This window comes from Anopheles merus, chromosome 3R, assembly GCF_017562075.2.
Source record: "Anopheles merus strain MAF chromosome 3R, AmerM5.1, whole genome shotgun sequence".
NCBI lineage: Eukaryota > Metazoa > Arthropoda > Insecta > Diptera > Culicidae > Anopheles > Anopheles merus.
The window spans coordinates 19,933,306-19,960,473 of NC_054084.1; the positions used below are offsets into that span (position 1 = coordinate 19,933,306).

General features: G+C 46.0%; 5 protein-coding genes and 2 long non-coding RNA genes across 10 annotated transcripts; 3 read left to right on the top strand and 4 right to left on the bottom strand.

The window, feature by feature from the left end:
• LOC121597082 (colicin-E6-like) lies at positions 1-2,099 on the bottom strand. Its single transcript, XM_041922594.1, has 2 exons — positions 2,014-2,099; positions 1-1,426 (listed from the first exon to the last, which is right to left on the bottom strand). The coding sequence occupies exons 1-2, from the start codon at positions 2,035-2,037 to the stop codon at positions 188-190; spliced, it is 1,263 nt and encodes a 420-aa protein (XP_041778528.1). The 5' UTR covers positions 2,038-2,099; the 3' UTR covers positions 1-187.
• A 3,912-nt stretch (positions 2,100-6,011) lies between these two features.
• LOC121596620 lies at positions 6,012-8,389 on the bottom strand. Its single transcript, XR_006005297.1, has 4 exons — positions 8,362-8,389; positions 7,935-8,286; positions 6,696-6,928; positions 6,012-6,601 (listed from the first exon to the last, which is right to left on the bottom strand). It is a non-coding gene; the product is annotated as an uncharacterized LOC121596620 (long non-coding RNA).
• A 796-nt stretch (positions 8,390-9,185) lies between these two features.
• On the top strand, positions 9,186-10,206 carry LOC121596177 (actin-related protein 2/3 complex subunit 5-C). Of its 2 annotated transcripts, none has more exons than XM_041920890.1 (3): positions 9,186-9,288; positions 9,353-9,512; positions 9,617-10,206. In XM_041920890.1, the coding sequence occupies exons 2-3, from the start codon at positions 9,367-9,369 to the stop codon at positions 9,930-9,932; spliced, it is 462 nt and encodes a 153-aa protein (XP_041776824.1). In that variant the 5' UTR covers positions 9,186-9,288; positions 9,353-9,366; the 3' UTR covers positions 9,933-10,206. The 2 variants fall into 2 exon arrangements, with proteins under 2 accessions (XP_041776824.1, XP_041776825.1); XM_041920891.1 differs by having other exon boundaries at positions 9,359-9,512.
• A 218-nt stretch (positions 10,207-10,424) lies between these two features.
• LOC121596176 (dynamin-1-like protein) lies at positions 10,425-16,120 on the bottom strand. Of its 2 annotated transcripts, XM_041920887.1 has the most exons (5): positions 15,715-16,120; positions 13,564-15,394; positions 12,121-12,332; positions 11,997-12,049; positions 10,425-11,174 (listed from the first exon to the last, which is right to left on the bottom strand). In XM_041920887.1, exons 1-5 carry the CDS (start codon positions 15,814-15,816, stop codon positions 11,069-11,071), a joined length of 2,304 nt encoding a protein of 767 aa, XP_041776821.1. In that variant the 5' UTR covers positions 15,817-16,120; the 3' UTR covers positions 10,425-11,068. The 2 variants fall into 2 exon arrangements, with proteins under 2 accessions (XP_041776821.1, XP_041776823.1); XM_041920889.1 differs by having other exon boundaries at positions 11,102-12,049; positions 15,715-16,119.
• A 1,283-nt stretch (positions 16,121-17,403) lies between these two features.
• On the top strand, positions 17,404-21,014 carry LOC121596614 (nucleolar transcription factor 1-like). Its single transcript, XM_041921714.1, has 6 exons — positions 17,404-17,825; positions 17,903-18,309; positions 18,393-18,514; positions 18,625-19,572; positions 19,653-19,757; positions 19,859-21,014. The coding sequence occupies exons 1-6, from the start codon at positions 17,750-17,752 to the stop codon at positions 20,283-20,285; spliced, it is 2,085 nt and encodes a 694-aa protein (XP_041777648.1). The 5' UTR covers positions 17,404-17,749; the 3' UTR covers positions 20,286-21,014.
• Positions 21,015-21,154: 140 nt separating this feature from the next.
• Positions 21,155-22,192, top strand: LOC121596616 (ATPase inhibitor mai-2, mitochondrial-like). Its single transcript, XM_041921716.1, has 3 exons — positions 21,155-21,349; positions 21,584-21,719; positions 21,797-22,192. Exons 1-3 carry the CDS (start codon positions 21,300-21,302, stop codon positions 21,923-21,925), a joined length of 315 nt encoding a protein of 104 aa, XP_041777650.1. The 5' UTR covers positions 21,155-21,299; the 3' UTR covers positions 21,926-22,192.
• A 1,914-nt stretch (positions 22,193-24,106) lies between these two features.
• Positions 24,107-26,694, bottom strand: LOC121596617. Of its 2 annotated transcripts, XR_006005296.1 has the most exons (4): positions 26,595-26,694; positions 25,947-26,511; positions 25,614-25,849; positions 24,107-24,353 (listed from the first exon to the last, which is right to left on the bottom strand). It is a non-coding gene; the product is annotated as an uncharacterized LOC121596617 (long non-coding RNA). The 2 variants fall into 2 exon arrangements; XR_006005295.1 differs by lacking the exon at positions 24,107-24,353 and having other exon boundaries at positions 25,395-25,849.
• Positions 26,695-27,168: the final 474 nt, after the last annotated feature.

Consider the following 27,168-nt stretch of genomic DNA (forward strand, 5'->3'; position numbering starts at 1 on the left):
TCTATTTTTATTTAACATTTAATCTACATTGAACATTGCCTGATGACAATAAAGCGAGCGAGCGCGAGAGTGTGCGTGAGTTGCAAAACGTGTTCGAAGTTGCTGCCGCTCCTGAACGATGAACATTTCATAAATGACTACACAACTAGAACGGAGGGAAACTACATGCTACTGAGCGAACTTCCTCTTAGTGATCGCACAGGACTCCGCTGGTCAGCGCCCCGGACGCATAGTGACCGGTGCCGGCTCCATAGTGCGCCGCTCCGTAGTGTCCCGCCGTCGCACCGTAGTGTGTAGCGCCGGCCGATCCCAGGCTGCCGTACAGATTGCCCCCGAAGTGGCCACCCACACTGCCGTAGTGTTGTCCCGTGCTGCCCGCGTACAGTCCAGCCGATCCGGCCGAGTACGCCTTGTACGCACCGGCACCGTACTGGCTGTGGTGCGAGTGGTGCGTCTGGTGCAGCCCATGATCGCTGACGGAAATGTGACCGGCGCTCGTAACGATCGGCGTGCTGACGATCGGTGCACTCACGATCGGCGTGCTCACGATCGGCGTGCTCACGATCGGTGTACTAACGATCGGGGAGTACGCAACGACCGGCTTCGTCACGACGACGGGCGTCGGTACCTTCACCGGCACGGGATGCGGCACGGACACCGGGTAGGGCTGCGGGACGGGCACGGGGACGTGCTTCGTGATCGGGACCGGTACCGGGTGCGACACGACGATCGGCACCGGGACCGTTTTCTTCACGATCACCGGGTACGGGACGGGCTTGTGGATCGGTATCGGGACGGGGACGGTTTTCTTCACAAACACCGGGTACGGTTTCGGGATGGCGATCGGGATGTGCTCCTTGATCGTGGCCGTCACGATCGGTTTGCCGTAGTGCGCGTGGAACCCGTGGAAGGCGCCTCCCGCACCGCCATACCCACCGTATCCACCGCCATAGCTCGCACCGTACGATGCACCGTAACCGCCAAAGCCGCGGAACCGGGCCAGGGAACCACCGTAACCGCCACCGTACCCGTAGCTACCGTATCCACCGCCGTACCCATCGTACCCGAGGCCCGATCCATAGCCAACGCCAACGCCCGAACCGTAGCCCAGGCTGGCGCCCGAACCGTAGCCCAGGCTGGCGCCCGAACCGTAGCCCAAGCTGGCGCCCGATCCGTATCCAGCGCCGGCCGAAAATCCAACGCCTCCACCGTACCCATGACCAAAGCCGAACGAAAGATGCCGCTTTGCCGTTCGCTTGCCATCGCCCTGCACGCTGCCGGTAACTTCCGAGGACGGTGCACCGGCACTAGGCTCGATCGATTGCTGTCCCGGTTGCTGGGCCACTTCTGCCGACTGTCCCAGCCCGCCCGTCTCCTCGCCATCAATCGTACCGATGCAGCCGAGGGCGAACACTGCCAAAAATATCTAAAAAGGCGAAGAAAATTGAGGAAAAAAACACACACACGCTTGTACTGGCACTTGGTTTTCACGGCACACTTAGATGCAGGGGGTTTTCAGCTGCTCTGATACTTTTAGCACACTTTCTGAACTTCTTGCAATGGATAGGTCAAGAATCACAAACAAGGCATGAATACAGTATGCTCTCGAGTTACTCGGTTCTCGTCTTAAGAGGATTCGAAGCGATACGCAGTTTTGTTCCAAAATCTGGTACAATTTGCTCCAAATTTATTTGAACAAATTGGATTTTGTGATAAAATTTGGGAATCACTAAATAGACCAAAATATCCCAATTTTTACACGAATCGAATAGGAAAATATAATAAATTACATAAAATTACTAAAATTCAATCGAAAATTCCCATTATTCCAATGCATTCGAGATATTCCATGGAAATCTTCACAGATCTTACGCATATGCCTTCGAAATGCGTTAATCGCGTAACTCAGGAACAGACTGTACATCACTTTTTGTCACTCAGAACTTCAGAAAGTATGCCAAACTGTATCAGATCACGTGAAAACCCCTCAGTAAGACACTTGCTAAACTTTACCCTCAGGTAGCTCATTTCGACCATTGCTCCACGTTCGCACAATCTCACAAAAACCTAGCTAAACCGCTCTTATCACCGGCTCCAGACCAACTGATGGCTAACTGAAGGCGAAACGCTCGCTTTATACATTCCACCAGCACGCCACGCCAGGATCTTCGCGGATCCCAGCTCAGACTAACCTGTCTGTCACCAAACCAATCCATCCATCCATCCATCCGCCCTGGACAGCGTGGACTTGCAAGCCACCAGGCGTACCAGCCAAGGAAGGCTTGACGCGTTTTGACAGATTTGCATATAATTGCATCGATTTAATCGACCTCCCCTCGGAGTACATGCAAGAGGGCCCGGAGAACCGGAGGGCGGCACCGTGCGGACGGACTGTCTAGCAGATCGGCAGACAAACAGCTTCCTCCAAGACTGCCGGCTGACGCTGCTGATCACTTGCACTTTCGTTCGCACTGTCCCTTTCCAACCAACCATCCCCGCCCGATGCGATCTCGGCCGGACGATTAGTGTCTGTCTGGCCATGTACGCGCACTAGTTACCTACTGAAGAGCTGCAGCAGTAGTTGTTGCATGGGGATAGCAACATCAAGTTGACTGATGGACTTGGGGATTCCTGGCAGACAGCCTGCGGGCTGTACCGTGCGTGCGTGCGTGTCTGCAGGGCGTGGATGTAATCCAGACTAGGCCAACCGGGGCCGTATGAGTCAATGTACCAGAGTGCTGCGCCAGATTGCATAAATTCCTTCCCTCCCTCGTCGCCGCAACGAATAGGAAGTGAAGCCAAATACACTTTACCTCTGATGGATTTTATTTGAATTTATCTTTAAAGTGACAGTTTTTTTTTGTTCCCTCAAACTACGCACCTAACCTCCTTATGCACCATTACGGTACATTATGGAACGCTAATTTGTTATGATTTCAATCATTATACCCGCGCCAGCCATTGCGATTGCGTTGCGTAATGATAAGCGCGTGACATGATCGCAACGAACGAACGGTGATCGCTGATCAACACGTGGCTTTGTTGGGCTGATCAACACACGCACACACACACACACACACACACACACACAGGGAGTCGTTGATCCAGTTCCTTGGTGTGTGCCCAGCCCTATCGCATGTGGCCTAAAATAAATTAATTCCTCCCGGTGGGGTACAATGCAAATTTTACGTTACGCGTGTTGGTTGGTTGGCACGCGTGCAGGTGATCGTTAGATGAAAGTTGTCATACAGCACCCAACGGCGGTGATGGTGCGAAAACCCCCGGGTGGAATGGTGTTGTCCGGAAAATGAACGTCCATACGTATTGTGAACGGTTTAACACACGTTTGATTGGTCACAGAGTCAAAGGCCTAGCGTATGGTGTTGTGGTGCATCGTGTCAGATCGATGGGAGATGCAGGGCGGGATCGATTTTTATCGCACAAGATCGATGATTATCTCACTGCTTTTAGTACACGTGTGCAGAGATAAGCTCGTGGCTCCAACATACTTGCAATCACTATGAAACAACTTGGGATGATCCGAAAAGTGTCTCCAACATACTAGGAATCAGCTCGTGGGGCACAAGATGCTCCTATTTAATTGAGGAAAAGCACAATATTAAACTATTCTTAATTTCAAATATCATTGGACAGAATGGAACATTACCTTAAAAATTAAATAGAATATAAAGGAACTTCAGCTCAAATTTCAGACCACTTCCAGGATGACCTTATTAGTCGAATCTGCATGATATTGTTCTGTGGTGCTGCCAATTAATGATAGTCGTAGAAGGCGAACCAATTTAACGGTCGTTAGACTGACTACAACCTACAACGATCGTTGTATACCTTTTTAAAAAAATAAACAATTTAAATTAACGTTTGAATTAAAAAAACTACTAAAATTGTCGATTTTTCATTGAATCTACCTTAACCCGCACTGGCGAAATGATAATAACTGTAATAATTGTAACCTATGAGTCATTAGCTAAAAATTGAAAGCGCTATCAGTCGTGCTCTAACCGTGAAGGCAAAAAAAGTAAACTTCAGTCAGTTGCGCAAAGAACCAGCCAGTATTGGACAACAATCAGAACATCGAATGATAGCCCGGTTGACCGAATGGCTCAACCGATCCTCAGCGACAAGAAGCTACAAAGGAAGATGAAGACCGTGGAAAAAGTGGCTACATCACTGCATTTCCTTGGCTTTGAGGTTGATGCAACCAACGGAACAGTGAAAAAGTACTCAGGAAAAATGAACATACATGTCAGTAAGCGGAAACCGCGGCAGGCTTTGACGCCATGACGCATAGCGATCATTGTAGGCGATGATTTTCAGTATGACACCCTGCTCAGTGAACACCCGCCATCGAGTTGCGTCCTCCATCGAGAAAGTATGGACCCACATGATGCAAAAGCTCTACTCCAGCAATTTTGTCGCGCAAACTAAGGAGAAATAGAAGGAGGAATAAAACAAACTTGAAGGTAGAAGGTGCTTACACGCATGTCTTCGCCCGCCATGGTGAAGTTTCGCCAATACTGACCGAAGGCAGTCATTTTTTAATGCAAATGTTATGTGGCTTTTTGGAATTGGGGCTTACAATTAATATTTCGAATATGAATTCAAATAGAACACACACTTGAATTAGAAGAAACTAAACTATAGCATATAGATAAAACTACTTGACCGATTAGGACTGCATGAAATGAACTGCTCGAACTAAACGAATGAACTTTGTAATCAATTATTTAATAAACTATAGGAGAAATGAGCCGGTCTGGTGGTACAGTCGTCAACTCGTACGACCTAACAAAACATGGGCCCGTCATGGGTTCAAACCCCGAATGGACCGTGCCGCCATACGTAGGACTGACTATCCTGCTTATGGGGTGATCAATAAAGTCACTGAAAGCCAAGCTCACTTCACTAATGGGTACAGGCAGGCCTTGACTGACAACGGTTGTTGAGCCAAAAAGAAGAAGGAAAAGATAAGTGTAATGAATTCACAGTTGCAAACAGACCGGCGATTACGGTGCACACTTCGCTTAACGCATTTGAATGCTTTAAGTATTGAAAAACTTTAAAACATAAACACTCTTTTGTTCCAATTCCAGCACTCTTGTTGGAATAAAGTGTAGTGCGAAGTATGTTTTTACAATCCAACTAAGCATGGAGACATTTGTAGCGGTAAGAATCATTGGTAAGGGACAAGCTTATTAAAAAAAACGCGCTATTAATAATTCTCTTTTCGCACAGATACTCAAAACATCCTACTCGTATTTGGCAGTTTTGAGATCGATGACGGATTAAGGTCGTTGCTATTCGGAAGTGCGATGACTGAATTCGAGATGTCGGACGATGAACTTGAAGATGAAGTGACTTGCGTCACCTAGCGCCAAACGCAATCCAGCAGCCCTTGCCATACTCACCGAGCGAACCCTGTAATAGGCCTTTTTAGCTATTGTAATAGTAGTAGTGTTAGATAGTTGCGAGGTCAGAAAGGATCGGATGCGCCGATCATCGGGCACTTTCACGAGACCCACACGAGGAGCACGACACGCGGTAGTAAAATAAAATATAATATTGTTAAACCCAAAGTTACATCAAACGAGTAACAATAAAGAATTAAACTCTCCAAATTTTAAGGCGCAGATTGCTTGAAGTTTTATGAAATTTTAGACAGCTTTCCACTAGAAAATTAATAAAAAGCTTGTTCTGACGTCGCTGCGAGACCGCTTGCAGTAACGCAAAAGCTTGAAAAAGCAGAGAGACCGTTGCGTTATTCAAAACAAATTCAACCGTATCGGTGAACTCGTTCGTTCCCGGGAACGTTGGCCGCGACGCTGATTTTCAATCATTTCATAGCCCTCTAGATGAAAAAACAGAAACCCGTCTAGGTATAGTAAAAAATACTAAAAAATATATAAGAATTTAAAACACGTTTTTAATGCGCTAAAACCAAAACAAAATTGCCTACAAAAAGTGTTTTAATATTTTTTACTTTATTTTTTTAGGTTTTTTTTTTTGTTCATAATTTTTAATAATGTTTCTAATAACATCGTTTTTCAAGGCTAAACTTAGTATAAAAACCCCAATAATAATCGAGTTATTAATAAAGTTCAGAATGATAGCTACATTCCATTGATTTATTTCTTTTGTTTTATCTGCTAAAACCAATCTGATTTTTAGTGAGGAATTATTATTATTATTATTATTTAGCAATCAAGTTTCAAATTTTGAAAGTAACAAATTAAATTTGTTACAAATTAGTTTATTGTCACAATAAGAGTTTTATCAAATATTATTGTTCCTCAGGCGGTCTTTTAACTTCTACATTATTCAAATCTTCCGTGCGGGTAGATACATCTACGAAGCATGGATCACTGACAACTTGATCGTGTTCTGCACCAAGAAGTTGACGGATGAGATACGTTTGCATCGATGCGTACGCTGCAATCTTGCGATTCGATGGTAGTCGGCGAAAAAGAGTTGCCAAGGACATACACATCTGTATGTCCTCGTTCTGCGTTCCGTTTATAAGCGATGCAACAGCTTCCATAATAGGTGAGCTGCTGGTGTCCGGAAACGCTGGCCGATTTGCCTAATGAGAAAGGAGAGAAAGCATAAAGAATAAATTACTTTAACTATTTCACAGTGTATACCCGTCTTATAAATTTCCTAAAATGTCCACTTACGTTATTACGGTTTCTTCGACGACGGTACCGACGACGTCTTCTAGCCGATCGTGGTTGGAATGAAGATTCCGACGACATGTTTTGATTAGTCGTGGTATTCGCAGTGTTGCAACGCATCGCGTTCCTTCTTTTTCTTTTGTACTCCATCGTTTTCGCATTCCTCACTTCTTCACTGTACTTCTCCGGCAGACAGTTTGGGGGTTTTACGCTGTTTTACGCCCCGAAAAGTTTACCTTTTTGGATGAAAAAAAAAACATATTTGTACGACAGAGGTAATAATTTGTGTGGCAGTGTCTCCGTCATTCACTAGTGCCCTAGACTTTGATGTATCGTTTTTACGGTTGCGCAGGAATACTTGCGCATATGTAGCCTCCGTTTCCGTTTCCGTAGGAATTAGTTGGGATTGGGTGCCCTATGTGTAAGTAACTGCTATTTGAGATACAACCAATTATCCTATACATGGGAGTTGCAGTGAGATAAGCGTAGTCTGTAGCAAAGTGTATTTGCTCAGAATAAGAACTGCTTCATTTTAAGGACATTAGAAATAATTAATTCTCTTGGCCTTGAACGAAATCCAATTGAATGTACATATTTGGTACATCGAAATAATCAAAAATAATCTTTTTACGATAACCAGTAGCGTTTTTTTTTTAGAACAATAATTTTCCTCATGGCTGCACTTGTTCGCACAGGTGCGTTTTGTACTCGTCTCTAGCCGGAGCCCGGAACACAGTGGTACAGGTTTTTTTTTTTTTTGCTAGCCTTCCAACTCAGTCTGGCGGATCAGAACAATTGCTATCGATACAGATACCAACCGTAAAGCTGACAACTTTAAATGATTTCAATTTAAATGCCCCAACCCCGAATGATTCCGATTCCTAGACGACTCCGACACTGAACGGCTATGGGCGGTTCCGGCGGTAATGCGTTCGGTGTTGCACTTTCGGAGTCGATTACAGATGTTTGTCAAATTTTCTCAATAATCATCAAGGTATTCACTTTCGACCCCGAGGTCTCAAAACAGATTCAAAACCTATTTCCATAGTCATACTGAATTGATCACGGTGAAGGTATTGCTTTCATGCCTAACAGAATCTGAGCCGGTCCTGAAACTTGTCCCGGAATTATTTCAATCGGTCGATTGCACTTTCAATAAATAACGCTGTGTTGAAATTAATACCGTAGCTGTTCCGACACAGGTACGAATCGCAAAACCAGGTTCTGGCACCGGTCACTAACCGAAACAAATGTGGTAACAATGAAATGTGTGGAACCGTCAGTCGTCCGTGTTCCGTTCCGATGCGCGTCCTGCTTTAAACTAGCTTTCGGAGGTTTTCTGATGTAGTGATGGTCGATCGTCTCAGCTCCTTGTTCCGTGCTGTGATTTCATCCGGATTGATCTATTCCGATCTTCTTTGCACCGCTAACCTTTCCCAATTGACATTTTTGAGTTCTAAAATCGAGGTGTCGAACTTTTTCCCTTAAACTGGCACCTTAAACTTCCCTTAAACTGCACCAGTTCAAGGGACTTTTAGAACAAGCCCTTTAAAATCGATTGTGAGGCGTATTTTTCGATGCTTTCTTCTCTATCCTTTGGGAAATAACGAATTTGGGAAAATTATTACTGGTCTAAAAACTGTCCAATTTTCACCAAATAACGCCTTACGAAATGTATCTTCTTTTTTCGCCAAATATTAAAGCAAATTAATCTGAAACTAATTGGACACCAAATTCATCTAATAGAAGAAGGTAAATCGCACGTACAAACGAAATGTTGGTACTTTCTACACGGTTCATCACACACAAATCCACATTTTATGGTATCTCGAGCACCATTCGTGCAGATCATGGTTAAAACGCAAAATTTTACACAATTTACTGATAATTCACAATCACAATTCACTCAATATTCTTTCTTCAATTAACGAATCCAACTTGTGCAGCAGCAATGAGACTATTGCCGGCGTCCGTCTTTGACACTTTGACAAGAGCCACCTTGAACCGGTGTCATGCATTAAAAAGCTATAAAGTTCCACCAAGTACGGTACACATTCTTAACAAGCCTTCAAGTTCCACCATGAACCCTACACATAGTGCTAATCAGCCGCAAAGTTCCAAAAAGTACCATGTGCCTGTTAAAAAGCCCCATAGTTCCGCAAAGTACCGTCTATCTCTAAATCAGCCAAAAAGTACGACATCGGAACGATTTTTCGTTAAACAGCCCGAAATCAGCTTTAAAGTACGAGCTGGCTATTTGGGGTAACAAATGAGGTTAGTAATCCTTGAAACAGCATCCCAAGCGCCACAGATTAAGCTGAAACGGCTGAAAAATCAAATATCTGTGATTTTCGGTAGGATAAATGAAAAATCGGTAGTTTTAGGGCGGTCATCTGTGAATCGGTAGGCATATAAAAAATCGGTAGGAATACAGATAAATCGATATTTCTGGTCACTCTGGCCTGGGTCGCTGCGCCAGCTGTCAACCAAAGGTCTGTTGACGTTTTACTGCAGTGAAAAATAAAAGAAAAAAATCTATCGCTTGATTCATCATACTTTTGGGTGTGTGTGATCGTTTCCCGATTGTTTATCTCATGTAATTACCTCCGAAAAAAAGTGTTTGGGCAAGAAAAAGTATTTTTAATGTTATGTATTTTCAGCAACAGACGTCACAATGGCCAAAAACACATCCAGCTCGGCGTTCCGAAAGATCGATGTTGACCAGTACAACGAGGACAACTTTAAGGAGGATGATGCGGATCAGGCATCCAGCGGAATGATTGTGCCGGATGAGGCCGAAATCAACTCGCTGCTGAATTCATATCCTTTTCCAAAGCATAATCTTTCCGATTTCTGACTAAATTTCAAATGCCTGAGATGATCTCCTTTTCCTTAACTCAATGTTTCGCTTTCTTCTTCTACACGGGCCGGAATATTGATGCACTTAAAACCGTCCTCCAGAATGCACCGCTGATGTGCAAAAACCAGCAGGTGAAGGACAATGCGCTGAGCCTCACGTTGCGTGTGCTGCTGTCGATTAAATCGTCCCAGATCGATGCCGCCATCGAGTCACTGGACGATCCGGAACTGTGCGACGTGCTGATGAAGTACATCTACCGCGGGTTCGAAATTCCCTCGGAAGGTTCGAGCGGACACCTGCTGACCTGGCACGAGAAAGTGTTCGCCAAGGGAGGAGTTGGAAGTATCGTCCGGGTGCTGTCGGATAGTGCACGCGCATAAGTCTGTTCCATTTACTCTACGAGGAGTTGGAAATCAGCAATCGTACCAGAGAGAGAGAGAGCAAAGTCATTTTTCATCTTTTTGAAAGTTATTTCTTCCTTTTAGATAGCACTGCACAGTTTTAGCATTTTGTTTGTGAAAGTATTTCTTTTTGCCGTACAGTTTTTCCTCGATCGTACATCCGACATTCCGCACAAAGGAGAGAGGCGCGGCGGTTGTGATTGTGGTTTATTTTGAATTTGTTAAATAAATAGGCGATATATTGAAAGCAGGAGAGCAAAGATTGTGAAATTAGGGGGGAAAATGATGCATTACAGATGACAAACTTATGAACCGATTAAATTTTAATTCATTGGAAATGTGCAGAGTTCCGGAGGGAATATTAGATTAGATGTCCCTTTGCCAGCATGGGTTCGAGCATCTTTTCTTTCTCAATTTAATTTCATTTAAATCATTCACTACTAGCGGAGATTGAGGAAGGAAAAACGAATGTTGAATATCATGTTTTATATTATTCGGTTCATGTTTTTAGGGTTTGGTTTCACAAGGGGACCCAGTGTTACGCGCGATTTTTACTGTCTTTTGGTGTCTTCCACTAATAACTTTCCTACAGCATCTATTTAAACAGCAGAAATGAAATGCACAGTCACAATTAAAAGGCCAAACACCTACACACACACACAGAGGTGTCATGTGGGCATGCGGTTCTAAACAGCACGAGACGGAGACAAAAGATTAACCATACAAAAATGCCGCTCCTCTTCGTTCTATTATTCCACCGCCACTACACATTGAACTATCTAGAATATAGCAAAACCGTACTGACCACCCTTTTCCCGGTATGGTGCGAACAAAAACGATGAGATTTTCGCAAAAATAACACACAAAACACACGATTGGAGCGTATTGTATTGTAAGTGCGACCAGGGAGGGGAACATAATTTAGTGACACATAATTTAGAACTCCAGGATGCTGTGTCTAAGGTTCAGATTTTCCAAATCAAGAGAGCGAAATGTTCCGTGCTTACCAACCGGAAGAATGTAAAAGGTCCTAATGACCCTTTTTAGCTGGAGATGACTGGGGGAATGGAATCGTTTTTCTTTTTTTGTATCTGTACACCCTTCCAAACTTGGCCCTAGGTAGCATCCGGATGGTGTGTTTGGACTAGTAAAAGCATTTCCGCCATACGTTCGCAGATTTGCAGCACATTTTGCGCCGCGTTCGCTTTCCATTCTTCTATGCTGCAATGTAATCGAAGGCGGATAGATTGGTAGTGTAATATCGAGTACAGTTTGGCAATAGAGAGGGAAAAGGGAGTTGGCAAAACAGCACGATAAGGAAACACGATATTTTTTAAAGGTAGTGTCGCCCCTTCGCTACGTTATCTAAACGGTTTAGAGGGCGTGCGCTCGCGCGCGTTTGTCTACAGAATTATGCCCGAAAAATCAAACGGCGTGTTTTATAACATTAAAGATTACGCAAACGCGCTGCTTCCTGTTCTTCCTTCTTTGTCCCGTTTTTGACGGTGTGTACTTGCGTACTCTCTTGTGTCCTTCCATTGCGTGTCATATAATTTAGCAAATAGTATAGAATTTAACATTTTTCACGAATGCGTTACGCGACGAATACACTTTCTCTCTTTTATCTTTGTCTCCTCAAACGAGGTTTTACGGAAAAGAAGTTACCTATTCCTCCGTCATTTGTATGGCGCGCGCGCGTGTGCAGTGTGTATGATTTCTAATTTAATCAAAAATGTTCATCGCATCGTAAGATGCTTAACTACAAACGAAGGTGCAGCGCGTGTGTCCAAGCACAAACACTTTAAGCTATACACACACACACACATTAATCCTCTCTTTTCCTCTTCCACCGAGCTCACACAATGTGACTTCCAACACACAGTACAGTTTAACGGTATCACTCTCCATTTGTTGTTTTATACCAGCACCGGAAACGCGCATCAAAACGGCCACTTCCACGTGGTGTGGCGTTGTTTGGTGTATTTGGTGTGCGAGAATAAATAGCATTACTAGAGGACGGCGAGCGCGACCGCGACTGCTTACCACATGTGCGTTTCCCGGATCTCGCTAATGATGTGGTTGGCGCGGGTCAGTGCCTACAAAAACAAGAACGCGGTTAAAAACAACAGTCGTTCCAACGCCGTGTAAGGAATGTTGGCCTTTTTACCTTCAACATGTCGCTTGCCTCCTTGCGCCGGATCGAGATGTGATCGGACTCGTTCAGCAGCTCGTTCGCCGAGTCGGACTTGTACAGATGCGTGACCAGCTCCGACTGCAGGTTGTCCTTGACGAAGTTGACTAAGAAATGCATGATGGCCTTCGGTACGGAGTCTTGAATCGATTTCCGCACGATGTAGAAGTACGATTTGATCAAGCGTTCTGGAAAAGGGGGAGGTTTCGTAGGGAGGCATAACAAACAACAAAGCACGTTAATACACGGCAATTAAAGAAATATGCTTTCTAATCTCGTCATAACAACGAGATCAAACTACACTACTACGTTCGGTATCCAAGCAACCCGCTGGACCGTGCTAAAGTGAAACAAGCTTTAAGCCACACACTGTGCACATACAAACTAGAGATGGGAAAATGGCTTCGGCTCCGGAATTGGTTCCGGAATCGGAATCGGGTCCGAATTTAGTTCGGAATCAGAATCGTGTCCGAATTTGGTTCCGGAATCGGCAACGGAATCGGAATTGGCTTCCAAATCGATAACGTCTTCGAAAAGGAGTCCGTTTCGGCATCTCCATAAGAATTGACGTGTGACGGCATCTCCATAAGAATCAAAATTTACTTGTAAACGATCCATTCTCTTGGAGATTCCCGGAGTGATTTCGCTTCTAAAACTTCTTATTAGTTCAATTCAAGAACTGATTCTCATTCCGGAGCTAATTTCTATTCTGGAATCAATACTGATTACGCTACCGAAGCAAATTGCGATTCCCTGGTCGATTCCCATTCCGGAGCCGATTCCGGAATCGACTCCGGAATTGAAGCCAACTACGGAATCGGCTCCGAAATCAACCCCGGAATCGGCTCCCGAATCGATTCCAGCATCGGAATCGACTCTGGAATCGGACCCCGAATCGACTCCGAAAACGACTCCGGAATTTAGTCCGGAATCGATTCCAGTATCGAAATCGGCTCCGGATTCGGCACCGGAGTCAACCTCGGAATCAACCCCAGAATCGGCTCCAGAATCGACTCCGGAATCGACTCTGGAATCGGCTTCTGAATCGACTCCAGAATCGACTCCAGAATTGACTCCGAAATCGACTCTGGAATCGGCTCCTGAATCGACTCCGAAAACGACTCCGGAATTTGCTTCGGAATCGATTCCAGCATCGGAATATGCTCCGGAATCGACTCCAGAATCATCTCCGGAATAGGCTCTGGAGTCGACTCTGAAATCGGCTCCAAAGTCAAATCCAAAATCAGCTCCGGGAATTAACTCCGGAATTGATTCCAACCACGGAATCGGAAACGGGTAGGTCCGATTCCGAGCTCCCACCACTAATACAAACATGTTTTCTGCTGTTAAAACCGTGAGCACACACCGTGATAAAACAGAAAATGTAAAGCATCTCCTCTATCTTCGCCCCCCACTTACCGATGACGTCACAATCCTTCTGCTCCTTATCGGTCAGCTTGCGCGATGAATGGTTCATCGGCACGTCGGGCAGCAGGTTGACCGGCTTGGTCGGGCTCAGCACACCGTGCGTCGGCGTATTGCTCGCCGTACTGTTGCCACTTTCGCTGCCCGGCGCCCCAATCATGGCCTCCATGTTCGGTGGCAAAATGCTGCCCAACCAACCGCCCGGTTGCTCGGACACGTGATTTTGCTGCTGCTGCTGCTGTTGTTGCTGCTGTTGCTGTTGCTGTGCATCGTGATTTAAGTTCAGCATGCCCGTCTTATCCACCAGCGCCAGCTGCCGGTTCGATCCCGGCCGCCGGCTCGGCGGATTACCCGTCTGGTGGGCCATCCACTGGTCCTGCGAGTCGGTCTTGATCAGGCTCGGCACCAGCGCCGCATCCTTGTGAAAGTCCGGATGCTTCGTGTTGATGTACGCCAGCTCGATCTGCACCAGGTTCTCCACCATGCAGTTGGTGGTGGGCAGCCGGCGGCGCAGCAGCTGCGTCACCACGTCCACAATCTTCTCGTGCAGCTTCGGGAAGCGCAGCATCTCCTGCTGCACCTCCGTGCCGCAGTGCTGGATGATCCGCTGCATCTCCTCGTGGATCAGCTCGACGCAGCGCAGGGACGGATCCTCCAGGCGGCGAATCTGCCGCTTCACCAGCAGCTCGAAGCTTACCTCCGGCACGAACAGGGCCGGCCGCGGCCCGGTCGCATTGCGGATCGCCGTCAGTATGTCCATCTTGGTCAGCCCCGTCAGCGGGTGGATCGAGTCGAGCGTTTTGCCGAACGTTTCGTGGAAAATGTAGCAAATCCGCGCACCGCCGCACAGCTCCGTCGTCTCGATGTTGCGCGACGTGCCCTCGATCGTCGAGCAGTAGGCGGACGCAAACTTGGTAATGATCTGCAGCAGGCACTGGCTTTTGTCCGTCACGTCCTCGCCGTACGAGTTCAGCAGCGACTGGAATTGGGACGCCATCACGTTGACGCGCGTCTTCAGATCCGGCAGACAGTCGCGGATGTGGTGCATCAGCAGCCGGTTGAGCGTCTTGGCCAGGTAGGGCGTGCCGTTGCGCGTCGCCAGCGTCGGGTACTTGCGCTGCAGGTAAGCGGCCTCGTCCCGCAGCTGATCGTCGATCGTTTTCTTGTCCATGATGTCCTGCTGGGAGCGATTCATCACGCCAATGATGCCCAGCTTCACCGGGATGACCCGCCCGCACAGGATGTCGATCGCGTCCGTGCCGGCGTCCATCAGGTCGAGCTTGGTCAGCACCGCCAGCGTGCGGCGCCCGTCCGGATCGACGTCCTTCGCCATCTTGAGCGCCTCGCTCGTCGCCATGTCGGTGTTGGCCGCCGTCACCGCCAGTATGATCGAGTTCGGATTCTCGATGTACTTCAGCACCAGATCCTTGATCTGTGCCTCGATGTCTTCCGGCTGGTCGCCGACCGGCACCTTCGTAATGCCCGGCAGGTCGACCAGCGTCAGGTTGACCACCTTCGTCGAGTAAATCTTCAGATTGATCGGCTCCGGACAGATGCCCTTGTTGGCGCCCGCCATCCGGTCCGTCTCATTCTCAATCTCCGACCGGATCTCGTCAAAGTCGGTAAACACCTTGTTTTTGATGTGCAGAAATCGGCCCCACTCCTCCACCGCCACCGTACCATGCTCGGCAGAACGGTGCTCGCGGTCGTCCAGGGGCGTGTAGACGAGCTGCAGTACGAGCGGACGGCGCGTCACGATGCCGGTACCACGCGGCAGAAATGTTCGCCCGACCAAACTCTCTATGACCGAACTTTTGCCCGAGCTCTGTGTTGAGGGCAGAAAAAGGGGGAATGGGAAAGAGAGAGAGAGAGAGAGAGACATAAAAATGGAAAAGAGAGAGAATAAATGATGACGGTCTGTGTTTGCTTTGACTCTGTCGGAATTATTCATCGACCAAAATAATAAGCAAGCGGTGAAAATGGTTTCCAAATTTTGCGCGTTACATAATTTCTCCAATCAGTTGTTCGATATGCAACAAAAAAAACATGCCCGTGATAATGCATAAACATGTCCTTCTGTCCTCGCCAGTTGGAAACCAAAGACAGCGCTCAAACCCCATATTACGCCCCTCAAAAACCCCTTACCTGACTGCCGAGGACGACAATCTGTGGCAGCTGGATGGCATCCGAGCCGACGGTGTTGAACACATCCTGCAGCTTGTTGACCACCGGAATGAGGGCTTCCATCGCTATTTCCCCGCTGGTACGGTCGCGGTTTGTTTGCTATTGCCCTTTCGCTGTTGCCTCAAAACGCACACACGCACGCACGCACACGCTCCCCTTCCGTCTGTTTCGCACACCTCGCTCACTGTGCGGAAGCGTTTGTACCGTTCGCGACCGTACGACCGTTTTTGCAGCCGATGGTGGATGGTGAAGCAAAAGGTGCAAAGTTTTTATCACACACCTCCGTCGTTGTGCGTTCGCGTCGAGCTGAAAAACTGGCGATATGTCTTTGGCTCACGCTCCCCCCTCGTTTTTTTCTTTTCTACCGTTGCTTCAAATGCGCATTGATGGATGAACGATAAGTTGTGATGAAGTTGCGTCTACACGATGCACCTTTTTTGAATTGGCGGTTAAACATGCAAAGCAAATTGGATTGTTTTTTTTTTTGTTAATTAGTAACGTTAGTTGCTGGCATGGTGACTGACAGTTTAGGTTTGTTTTACTGGATATAAAATTAAAAAAAGTAACATCATGTTAATGTTCTTAAAAACTTAAATTATTACTTAAAAAGCCACTGCAACGTATTTTCAATCCTTTGGCACCATTGCTGTCCTACTGCCACTGTTGTGATTTTGTTGTATGATGTTCACAAGGACGTTCTATTGGAACCAACATGGCATTTAACGAGTTAAAATTTCTTTATGAGTTACCCAAGCGCCACAGATTCAGCTTAAACGATTGAAAAATAGAATATCCATAGAAAAAAACGAAAGCTCCATAGCTTCAATGATTTGCTCAATAGATGGCTTATTACACACTTTATCATTGTATCGCTGTCCTTTTCTTGCAATGTGTTTCGACAAGTATCATCTAATCATGACCTATATAGCCTTCTAACTTTCCGAGCAAAAATCTATATGAATGTTCGTGTGTTCAGATACGTGGATATCGACACCAACGACCATTACTCAAATTTTACTTGCTTCAGTGCTGGTGGTTTCCATTGGAGTTTAGTATTTGAACAATCCTATCGCCGTTCTAGTTCTATTGATGCATCACTTCAATGCGAAACGATACAACAGTACAGAGGCAGTGAGAAAGCTCTCCTCCAAGCGAGGAAGCTTCACTGGTTGGGTATCCCACAAACAGATGATGACACCATCATTTGGCTATTTTTAGAATGCATGAGTCGTTTGCCGTCTGCTAAACGAAGTCTTTTTATATTCCGTTTAGGTAGAGAGCTTGAGCCGTATAGAACCCGTTTGGTGATCGTTTAGTGGATTTGTGGCACTTGGGTTGTTTACATTGCACATCGGTTTGTTGCTATGAAGCGTAACCTGACAGATATTTCACCTGTCATATAGTTCATTTCGCTTTATATTTCACCTCATACCTCATACCTTATTAGCTATAATTTGTCTGAAACCCTCGAAATTCGACTGACGCTAATATTCGAGATACGCTATTGCCTTTTAATATTGAGAAATACCTGTACGCTGTTGTGTGACGCGGCTTAACATTCCAAAACACATCCGTCTAACCGCAGCTTGAGCAGCCAGCCAAACCCAAACTTACCGCTCAACTGTCACGTGTCAAAACCATGCCGTGTCCATGCCACACGCATTTGTTCGAAACAAAACTCGCGACGGCATCTTCAGCACCACGCCGGTTCGCGCTTTTGTTTTTTTAAATACAAAGTGTGTTTATAAAAGCTGGTGTGTGTTTCGCAGGAGCATCAAGCTTGCCTTCTGTACCGGTTTACAATCTGTTGTAATTAGTGCGATAGCGAAATAGAGCGTAATTCCGCTCAGCCCTTCGATAGCTATTTGGAGGGAACCCAACTTAACCTAGCTCTTGCAGCACGCGTTCATTTTTATCAACATTGAGTAGTTTGTGTTGTGCTTGTTTGTGTGTGTGTGTCTAAAGCAGCAGTTTTGTTGAAATCTCAAGCAGCAAAATGAGGAAACGTTCGCTTTCGGTTGCGTTCGCCCGCGCGCCCTCGGTTGAGGAAATGACGAAAAAGTTCGAAGGAGGTAACGATTTCTTCTATCACACACGCACACACACACACACACACACACAAACTAACCGCATCCCGCATTGTTTACAGTACCGTCCGAACTGGATGAGAGCGATTCGGAGGAAGAGATCGAAGAGGTCGCGGACGACGCGCCCAACGCCGACTGGGGAGTGGCGGACTACCGGAAGCTGTTCGAGCAGCTGCGCGCCGTGCTGCCCCGCAAGGACACGAAAAAGTATCAGAGCACGCTGAAAAAGATCCCCTGGGAGAAGGTAGCGGTCGAGGGCCACTCCGAGGAAGATGTCAAGCAGACCACCATGCAGCTGGCAGAGAAGGCGCGCAAATTTCGTACCCTGACCGAGATTATGCGCGATATGGAGGAGCTGTCGCGGGAGCTGAACTCGGTTGGCAAACCCAAACATCCGCTCTCCGCGTACAATCTCTTCGTGAAGGAAAAGTTCACTACCTTGAAAGCCAAACATCCCAACGCATCGGCCGTAAGTGAAGCGATAAAAAATTCATAGGCTTTACAAAGACATTTTTATTTGCAAACCTGCGTTTAATTGCAACTCGTTTACAGCCCGAGATGCTGAAAATGCTCAGCCAGGAGTTCGCGATCTTGTCGGAGAAAAAGAGAAAGAAGTACGAAGCCGTAGCCGCCGCCGCGAAGGAACAGTACAAGCAGGAGCTGGCACAATTCTAGTTAGTAATCGGAACCCCGCTCCCCTTCCCACACAACTTCTCCTTTCGGAAGACCGTGTTTAATACGGAACATTGTTTTTCGCTACTTTTTCTTTCCATCCCCCCACCAGCCACGACAATCCCAATGCAGCGCCGGTAAAGAAAAAGAAGGCCAAAAAAGAGTCCTCTCCCAGAAAAGCGAGAAAGGCTCGCAAACCCACCGCAATTACGCCGTTCGGGCTGTTCCGGGACGAGAAGCAGGGCGAGATGGACGAAATAACCGGCCTGGCGCTGCGCAAGCTCTGGGATGAGCTGGACGTGCAGCAGAAGGTCAAGTACATCCAGCGGGCATTCCAGAGCCAGTCGGACCAGACCGGCACCGTCAAGCTGAAGCTGACGAAGGAGGAGCAGTCCATGCTGCAGGTGGCGGCCGGCAAGCCGGAACCCATCCCGCGGAGCCTGGCCGACTACTACCTGAAGCGCTACACCGAGCACGATCCGTCGGTGACGTTGGGGGCCTGGCGTAAGGACAAGCTGGCCGAGTACAAAGCGCTGCCCAAGGTGCGCAAGCTGCAGCTCGAGATCGAGTACCGGCATGCGAAGCAGGAGTACGTCACCAAGTACCAGGAATACATCACCAACCTGGAAAACGAGACCGAGCGGCTAGCGGAAATCGAGCAGCTGCGCACGTTCATCAAGTCCAAGCTGGACAAGGAGGAAAAGCAGCTGCTCGATAACCGGCCGTTCCAGTCGATGGTGGATTCGAACGAGGTGTACGACGTGACGCAACCGATCGCGGAATCGACGATCATTAGCGTGCCGAAGGAGATCAAGAAGGAGAAGAAAAACAAAACGTCCAAGAAGAATGGCGGCGCTGGGGTCGCACTGCCAGCACCGCCGCCGCCGGCACCGGCAGCAGCTGCAGCAGACCTGGGCAGCCCGATTCCGAAACCGATTAAATCGATCCTGAAAAGCCCGACCCCGAAACGGGCTCACCAGGAGATGGTGTCGGACGAAGCCGCCGTACCGTCGCCGAAGAAGAAGAAAAAGGTCTCCGTTGCGGGCAGCGAATCGGATAGGTAAGGGCGACCAGATTGTGCGGGCTTAGCGGCGCGGGGGTGGTTGTTTAATGTGAAGCTTTCTTCCCTTGTTTTGACAGCAACACGGAAAAGCAAGCAAACAACGGCAGTTCCAAGGCCAGCATTGCAGCAGTGGACTCGAACGGACGAACCGGAAAAAGGAAAGAGCCACCACGTCCGCCAAAGTAAGTGTCAGGGGGGCAGGCATAAACGCAGGCGCACACACTGGCGGGTAATAGGCCACGATGCAATGCTACTTATTTGCAACCATTTCCCCATATTTCAGAAACCTGCTGGAGTATTACCGACAGTTCCACTACCTCGGCAAGGATGAGAAGTGCGAGGAGTCGTTCCGGAACCTTTCCACCCACCGGAAGGAAACGTTGAAGGCGGAAATGCGCGCAGCAAAGCAGAAGTACTTCAAGGACCTACAGAAGTACCTCAAAACGGTACCGAAGGAGGGCCTCACAAAGTATCTCGCTAAAATGGAAAGGGAGAAGGCCGAGGCCCGTTCGGATGCTACAAGCGACGATGAATCGGCATCAGCCGCCACGGTGGCCAAAAAGATCCCCAAGGAGGAACCCAACGACAGCGACAGCGATGAGGAGGAGCAGGAGACGACGGCAACGACGGCCACGACGGGTACGAATGGCAACAATGATGATGATGATAACGACGACGACGATGACGATGATGATAGTAGCGATGAGTAATGGTGGCAGTAGGTGTATATGGAATTATGCTCCCGTTTGGAAGTTCCCCTTGGTGTCCCCGTTCCGTTGTGGGGAATGGGCGTTGTGGGGTTCGAGGATTTCCTTCCTTATTTTTACGTCCTTCTTTTTTATAATGGATTTTTTCGTTGCGTGTATATAAGCAAACATTTAAGCAGTAAAATGCAACATGAAGCCGGGAGTTCCAGCTTGAAATAACGCCATTATAAACCAATCCTTCCCTCGCTTAGGGGTGAAGCAAATAGAGACAATTGTGTTTGACTTAAGAAACGCATCACACAGAAAACAAACTAAAAAGAGAACCAACAACAGGACGCTTAGGGCAAGGAAGATACAATAATTATGTTCCCTTTCTAATAGGAAACGCTCGCCTAACCCGCGGCACACACAAAGAGGAGAGAATATATATTGCAATCACGGGTAGCGGTAGAGCTGAAAAGCTCAACAAAAGACTTGGGGCAAGCCAAATACTAGGTACAACCTGCGGGTCCATTCCGCATGTGCTGTACACGTCGTTGAATCCTAACACAAAAAACACGTGTTTTATTTGTAGCATCTAGTAGTGTTGTTCTAATGAAAGTGACGTGTGCCTCCTTTGATGAAGTTACTTGACTGCATTGGAATGCGTATTTTTCTTTTTTCGTTTCGGTTGTGTTGCAAATTCAAAATTAAATTCAAAAATTTATCTTAATTAAACGAATAAAAGTGAAAAAAAATGAATTCAAAAAAACGGGTACATCAATCGTTACTGATTCAAAACCGTCCACCGTCATCCGAACGGGCAGATAAAAACTGCATAAAAAAACCCTACCTGTTGCAATGCACTTTTGTCGTGGATAGGCTGTCAAAAACGTCAAAGTCATCGTCAGTGTGAAAGTGTATGGGTGCTTGTGTGGGATCGTCCATCTTTCCGCTGTATTCGGTGCTGTGCCTTCGAGACGGACGGCCGTCATTTCGTGTTTGTTCAAACAGTTCAACAAAAAGGAGTGCTTCAAGATGCAATCTCTGCGCAAAACTACCACCTGGATGATTCCCAGCGGAATGAGGTACGTTTCTTAAAGCTCCATTACATCGATATTTTCCGTTTGTGTTGTACGCCTACTTTTTGGAGGTTGAAATGGTATTCAACCAAATGGTTGCCAAGACCGTTTCTTACCCCAATTTCTTATCTTCGGGACACACGGAGGGTGCAATTGCTTATCATTTTGGGAGTGCGGTGCAGGCACGATATGTCGATAGAGTGATTTCGATGTTAATGCCCAATGTGCGTTGCCTTCCAGAATCGCTCGCATGAGCGCCGGCGAGATGGGCAGCGGTGCTGGCAAGGGAGGCGGTGGCGGTGGATCGATCCGTGAAGCCGGCGGTTCCTTCGGCAAGATGGAGGTTGCCCACGAGGAAGAGTATTTCTACAAACAGGTAAGTCGATAATTTAGCTTGCATGGCTGCATCAATTAGTAACACGCTTTCTCACTCTCCTCTCCCGTCTATTGTAGCGCCAGGAGCAGCTGGCCAAGCTGAAGCAGAAAGCCATCAACCAGGAAGACTTCCACTCGGAATCGATCAAACATCACGAAGAGGCGATCGCACGCCACAAGAAAGCGATCGAGCAGCTGAAGAAGTAAATCACGCTTCATCGTTGGAGCGCGATCGAGAGTGATATCATTACACCGCACACATATCATGATCGTACCATGAGTACTTAACACGTTTGTGCGGCGTCTGTGTCTTGTATGTGCATTTGTTTGCATGGTAAAGGAAGGTGAACGTGTTTGTAGTATTATCCCCCAACCAATGCCTTTGTACTCTTCCTGTCCCCCAAGAACGTAGTGGTGATGGTTTTCAGATGACAGTTTGTTAGAATAAATTAGAGAGTTCAATCATCATTTTAATTGCCCCGTCTTTGGTGCGTTCTGTTTAAATTGCATTCGTTTATGCAACATTTTGTATCGGGAAAGAAAACAAAACGCGATTGAAGCAGAATTCTATTTTTAACCTTTCTTACGTGTACTGATATCACATTGCATTATTAAAATTGTCACTCACTCAATGTGAAATACGCAGCTGCTTTCGTTTGTAGTTGAAGCGAAGAGAAACCAAATTTTACAGATATACGTCATTTGTGTTTACCAGCTAATGAAGCGGTAGAGCTATAAATATAATTCGTTTCGTCAGTAATGCATCGTTGTACTCATGGGACGGATTTATTTGTAATAAAAAATTATCTTGGAAATTATCACTTTTTATTTTCAGCCTGTTTTCCCAACGATTTCAATAGGAGCTCAGTTCTTACGCAAAAGAAAATTATTTAAAAATTATTTATTATTTTATTAATTAATTATTTGGTAGTGTTTTTCCTTGTCATAATTAATGGTTCTAGGCTAGGGAGATTATTAAAGTACTTTTTCTCTAGGATCCGGCAACCATAAATGCAATAGTGAAAGGTAAATGGAACTGTTTTTATTATTTTTTTTGTATTATTTTTTTAGTCCATATCTATTCTTTACCTTGGGAAAACCACACGTGTTAAAACAGCGAGCAAACTACTCAAATTAAGTGTTTATAAGACAGAACCATTCCGTTTAAAATTTGGGCGATTATGAAGAATATGATTGATTTTTTTTCTATTTGTCTATTAGATTAACCTTAATGTTTTCTCTTCTTTTTCTTTGGCACAAAACAACAACCAGTTTGGCCAAGGCCTTCGCCTGTAACCACCAGTGGGCTTTGGCTTTCAGTGACTTACAGGGTTTTCCAGGGATTCTCATAATTTTGGGACACTATCTTGAATCTTTCTTATGGTAAGTGAACTTTATATGATGGAAATTGGACTCCATGGTACCCTTTTTTGACAGATTTCTTGGAATTTTCTATTTGATATGTCCAACAAGAGTGCTACAGAGTCCAGTTCTCGTTACATTAAGTTCATTTCACTTTAGGAAGAGTCAAATGAAGTGTCCCACAGCTATGAGAAACTCCTGGAAACTCCTGTATTGATTACCCGTTGCAGGATAGTCAGCCCTGCTTGTATGGGGGCACGATCAGGGCTTAAACCCACGACGGAAACGTTGCTAGGTCGTACGAGTTGATGATTTTACCACGAGACCGGATCCTAACTAACTCTAAAAGAATATATTATAATGCTCTTGTTCCAAACCCATACTTGAGCTTTATGTTTTAAATCGTCTAACGTAAAATTATGTACAAGTAGATGCGAAAAATATGAAGGCCCAAGCATTAATTGCGTTAAATATTAGCAAGAGCATCTCTAGCTTCCGATTTCAAGCTTTATTTCTTGTAGCGAACCTATCAGACAGAACCAACTTTACATACGTGATTGATTAAAGAAGCGACATTTCCAGAGCTTAAGCCCTAATCATTAGTAAGCTTACAGAAAGACGTTCTCAAAGCAATTTCTACTGCTTGTAGTAAAATAGATGTTCTAAAGTGCTAATCAGTTTTTAAAAATCGTATTTAATTGACTAATCGATCATTTCGAACTGAAAATTCTTTCCTCAATCGCTATTTTTCATTTCGTTTTTGTCTTTTCAATATTCTTGGATGATCTGTGTGTGGCCCATCTTATGAATTGAATAGTGTTATTGAATTAGGTTTGTATGACCTAATTTTTGTTCACTTAGTAACGTAACAAACAAACTATGTTAAACCAACATCTAGTCCCATAAAAAAAGATATACCCTTTCTTCCTGTCCAGCACAACAATTATTTCATTAAGCATGTTTTGTAGAACATTCACCTTCCCTAGCAAACAGCATATTTAGCATCTACCTTTAAAAGCGCCTAGCCCAAAAAGCACCGAAAAGCACGTGTGTGCCCTGACATTGAATTAATTACCGCCAAACAAAAACGGTGACCAAAATGTGTCCTCCTCAGGGAGCCGAGCCAGGTTGCAACGCTAACGAGCTACTCCCGAAAGCTACATCCGACGCATTCGATAACATCTGGGAGTTTTTGTCTTCTCTGTTTCGAACCTCGTCATTACCCAGTGTGATAATTGTTGCCCCCCGGAACCCGTACGTGTCCGAAATGGAACTGGAATTAATTAAACGGAAGGTTCGGCAAATTAAATCCCTTGGACGTTTGTTGTGCTGCGCCTGTGTAGGGCATGAACATCACTCCAGCTGTGCAAATTTTGCCAGCCAACCAGCAGCAGCTTTTGTTCGAATGTGTTTAAACAAATAGAAGGTTTTACGCTTTAAGATACCTTATCACAACGTCCCGTGCGGTTGATATGTGTTGCTTCCTTTGCATACTTTAATACAAAAAAATGGCATCAATATGCGTAATGCGAGTCCTCGGAAACTGTGCCTCCATAACTGTGTACGATCTGCATTTGCAAGCACCACATGACCGATGTACGAGATATGTAGAACTTTGGCTAGAGAAAAGAATGCCCAGTCCCCGTGTCTTTGCAAAAGATGGAACGATGATTGAAGGAAGTAGTGAGCCAAAGAAACAGAAAAGGCAAGAACAAGTTAAGGGGATAAAATGTCCCCCTTTTACCCGTACGCCCCTCCCCGGAAGGTCTTCAAAACTGAGCAGGGACTAGATGGAACTGTCCTTAGAACTACTTTTCCGCTTTATCCTTCGGTAGGGGCATTTGAGCATGTTATGGTGGGGTGGGAATGGGACGAAATTATGTCAAGTATGTGATGGTATTTAAATAATGTCCCTGCTGCTTACCACACCGTAGCAAAGTGGAAAAAAACGACGACTGCCTGGGTGTCCGTTCGCCGTTTTCCACACACATACACACAAATCGATATATGATGGGGGAGTAGGTTAATGCATGAAACGCTTTTCCTAGAACTTAAACTTTCCCGCATAAATTGTTTGATAAACTGTGCACAACTTTATCGTCACTAGTGTACGTTAGGAGTGTTAGCCAAAGGACTGCGATATTGTTAAAGTGTATTAAAACGAGGATTTGCGTCGCTCTCCCCTCTAATAACACACGTTCGATATTGTAATTAATTGTAAATCTTTACCACCACCATCACCACTACAGCTAAACTTGTTCCATGTAAAACAAATTAAGTAATCAAAACTGGATCGTGTGTGACACATTAAGCTGATGGCAAACGGGGGAAGCTATGCTAAAGGAGAAGGGTCCGCATCGAACGCGCACCATTTGCGTATGCAACGCGTAAAGATGGGCCCTTGCGTTACTCGTTAGGGGTGCGCTTTTTATTCCTATTTATTACTTTATTATTTCTTACTCCCTCTCTCCCACAGGCACACACACGTGCTTGGTGGAGGTATTAAATTTACCGAAAGACGAGAAGATCCTACCTTTTTTTGTTGTTGCTCTGAGTCCTCCTTCTACGTATTCCGATGTGTGCGCTGCACATGACACTCTTGTGGTCGTGGCACGTGCCACACTAGGTCTCTGCTAGCCGGTCCGCTTTATTGGACATAACCGAACGTGACCAGGCATTCGTGGTGTGTGCTGCTCAGTTTTCAAGACCATCCGGGAACTCCAGGCAACATTACAATTTAACGGACCAATCAATTAATGCTGGAAGGACCTTTGGGGGAGAAAATCGAAATCAATATTAGCGATGCAGTTTTAGTGTCAACAAGGATGTGCTTAACTGTCATGATTAAGATGTTCGATGCACTCACCTTCTTGTCGAACGATAATTTTATATTTTAGATCCTCCTGTTTTCTGTAGCTGTAATATTTACAATCACGCCTCTTTTGCCCCGAATTTCCTTCTTCCGCCCTCAATGCAACACGTTATTGCATGTCTGGCTCGGTTCTGTCTGTCTGTCTGTCCTATCTTCCATCATTATTTAATAAAGCATTAGAGTGCCAAAAAAAAAAAATAACGGGACCACCCCACTCATCCCCGAAACTCTCCGAATGTGATTAAATTGACGGATGGTCTACCGGCGGCGTCCCTTCGGAAATGTAAATTTCCCAGACAGCCCCCATATTAACTGTGTGTGTGTGTACCTACGTGCCGTCGGTCCTCGAGGTAGAGGTGGCGCACCCGCGTTCGTGCGGCGTATGGCGGTGAAGTGCAATAAACGCACACAGACACACACACACGTGCCTTTCCAGATAGGGGCACCTCCTGTGTGACCAAAATTACGTCATAATTGTCCTAAAAAGGCCGCACGTGGTGACCCTTACAATTTTATCCACCCAGACACGGGACCGCAGAGTAAGGTTTGGAGGTTCCTCCTGTGATTTCACGCACGATAGGAAAGGACATTATACACATGATTTCGCTTATCTGTTAGGTTTTTTAATATAGCTTTGCTTACCTTTAGGGGGAGGTATCTTATTTTACGTTTATTTTCTACCTTAAAGCACCTTGCTACTCTGGCTCGTTCCACGTGACACAGTGAACGATAGTTCGCCTACTCCGATTCCTTTTGACAGATGAAATCATCTTCATCCCAGCGCCTACCTGGAATTCGATTTATCGCCTACCATTCATTTTGTGTGCACGCTTTCCCCCCAAAGCAAGCCAAATGGACGAACAAAACAAAACAAAAAAAAAAGGTTTGCAAAAGAAAACACGCGTGGAAAACACAACTTGGGCCCGGGTACGGTACAGTAAATCTGACACTATTTCGACGCGTGACCTAATTCGATGAAACACGAAACAGGATAGATGAAGCAATAACACACACAAAAAAAGGAAACCACACACGCACGGAGAGAAGCACCCTCTTTGAGGAACGGTGAAAAATCGGAACGGCTTAGGAATGTTTCGCACCATGCCCACCGCATTGTGTGCCTGCAGGGCACTCCGTCACATCCACTTTGCGATGAATCAATTGGCACAAGCTCGGTAACTGTAAATGGGACTTCGTTTTGATTATCCTTTTACAA

Coding starts and splice junctions, on each gene's coding strand:
- LOC121596176 (XM_041920887.1), bottom strand. CDS start 15,816: ATGGAAGCCCTCATTCCGGTGGTCAACAAGCTGCAGGATGTGTTCAAC. Junction 15,395..15,714: donor TTGTCGTCCTCGGCAGTCAG/GTAAGGGGTTTT, acceptor CCCTCAACACAG/AGCTCGGGCAAAAGTTCGGT. Junction 12,050..12,120: donor AGGCAAGCGACATGTTGAAG/GTAAAAAGGCCA, acceptor TTGTTTTTGTAG/GCACTGACCCGCGCCAACCA.
- LOC121596616 (XM_041921716.1), top strand. CDS start 21,300: ATGCAATCTCTGCGCAAAACTACCACCTGGATGATTCCCAGCGGAATG. Junction 21,350..21,583: donor ATGATTCCCAGCGGAATGAG/GTACGTTTCTTA, acceptor GTTGCCTTCCAG/AATCGCTCGCATGAGCGCCG. Junction 21,720..21,796: donor AAGAGTATTTCTACAAACAG/GTAAGTCGATAA, acceptor CGTCTATTGTAG/CGCCAGGAGCAGCTGGCCAA.
- LOC121596614 (XM_041921714.1), top strand. CDS start 17,750: ATGAGGAAACGTTCGCTTTCGGTTGCGTTCGCCCGCGCGCCCTCGGTT. Junction 18,310..18,392: donor AACATCCCAACGCATCGGCC/GTAAGTGAAGCG, acceptor ACTCGTTTACAG/CCCGAGATGCTGAAAATGCT. Junction 19,573..19,652: donor GCGGGCAGCGAATCGGATAG/GTAAGGGCGACC, acceptor TTGTTTTGACAG/CAACACGGAAAAGCAAGCAA.
- LOC121596177 (XM_041920890.1), top strand. CDS start 9,367: ATGGCCAAAAACACATCCAGCTCGGCGTTCCGAAAGATCGATGTTGAC. Junction 9,513..9,616: donor ATCAACTCGCTGCTGAATTC/ATATCCTTTTCC, acceptor CTTCTTCTACAC/GGGCCGGAATATTGATGCAC.
- LOC121597082 (XM_041922594.1), bottom strand. CDS start 2,037: ATGGTCGAAATGAGCTACCTGAGG. Junction 1,427..2,013: donor TCGAAATGAGCTACCTGAGG/GTAAAGTTTAGC, acceptor TCGCCTTTTTAG/ATATTTTTGGCAGTGTTCGC.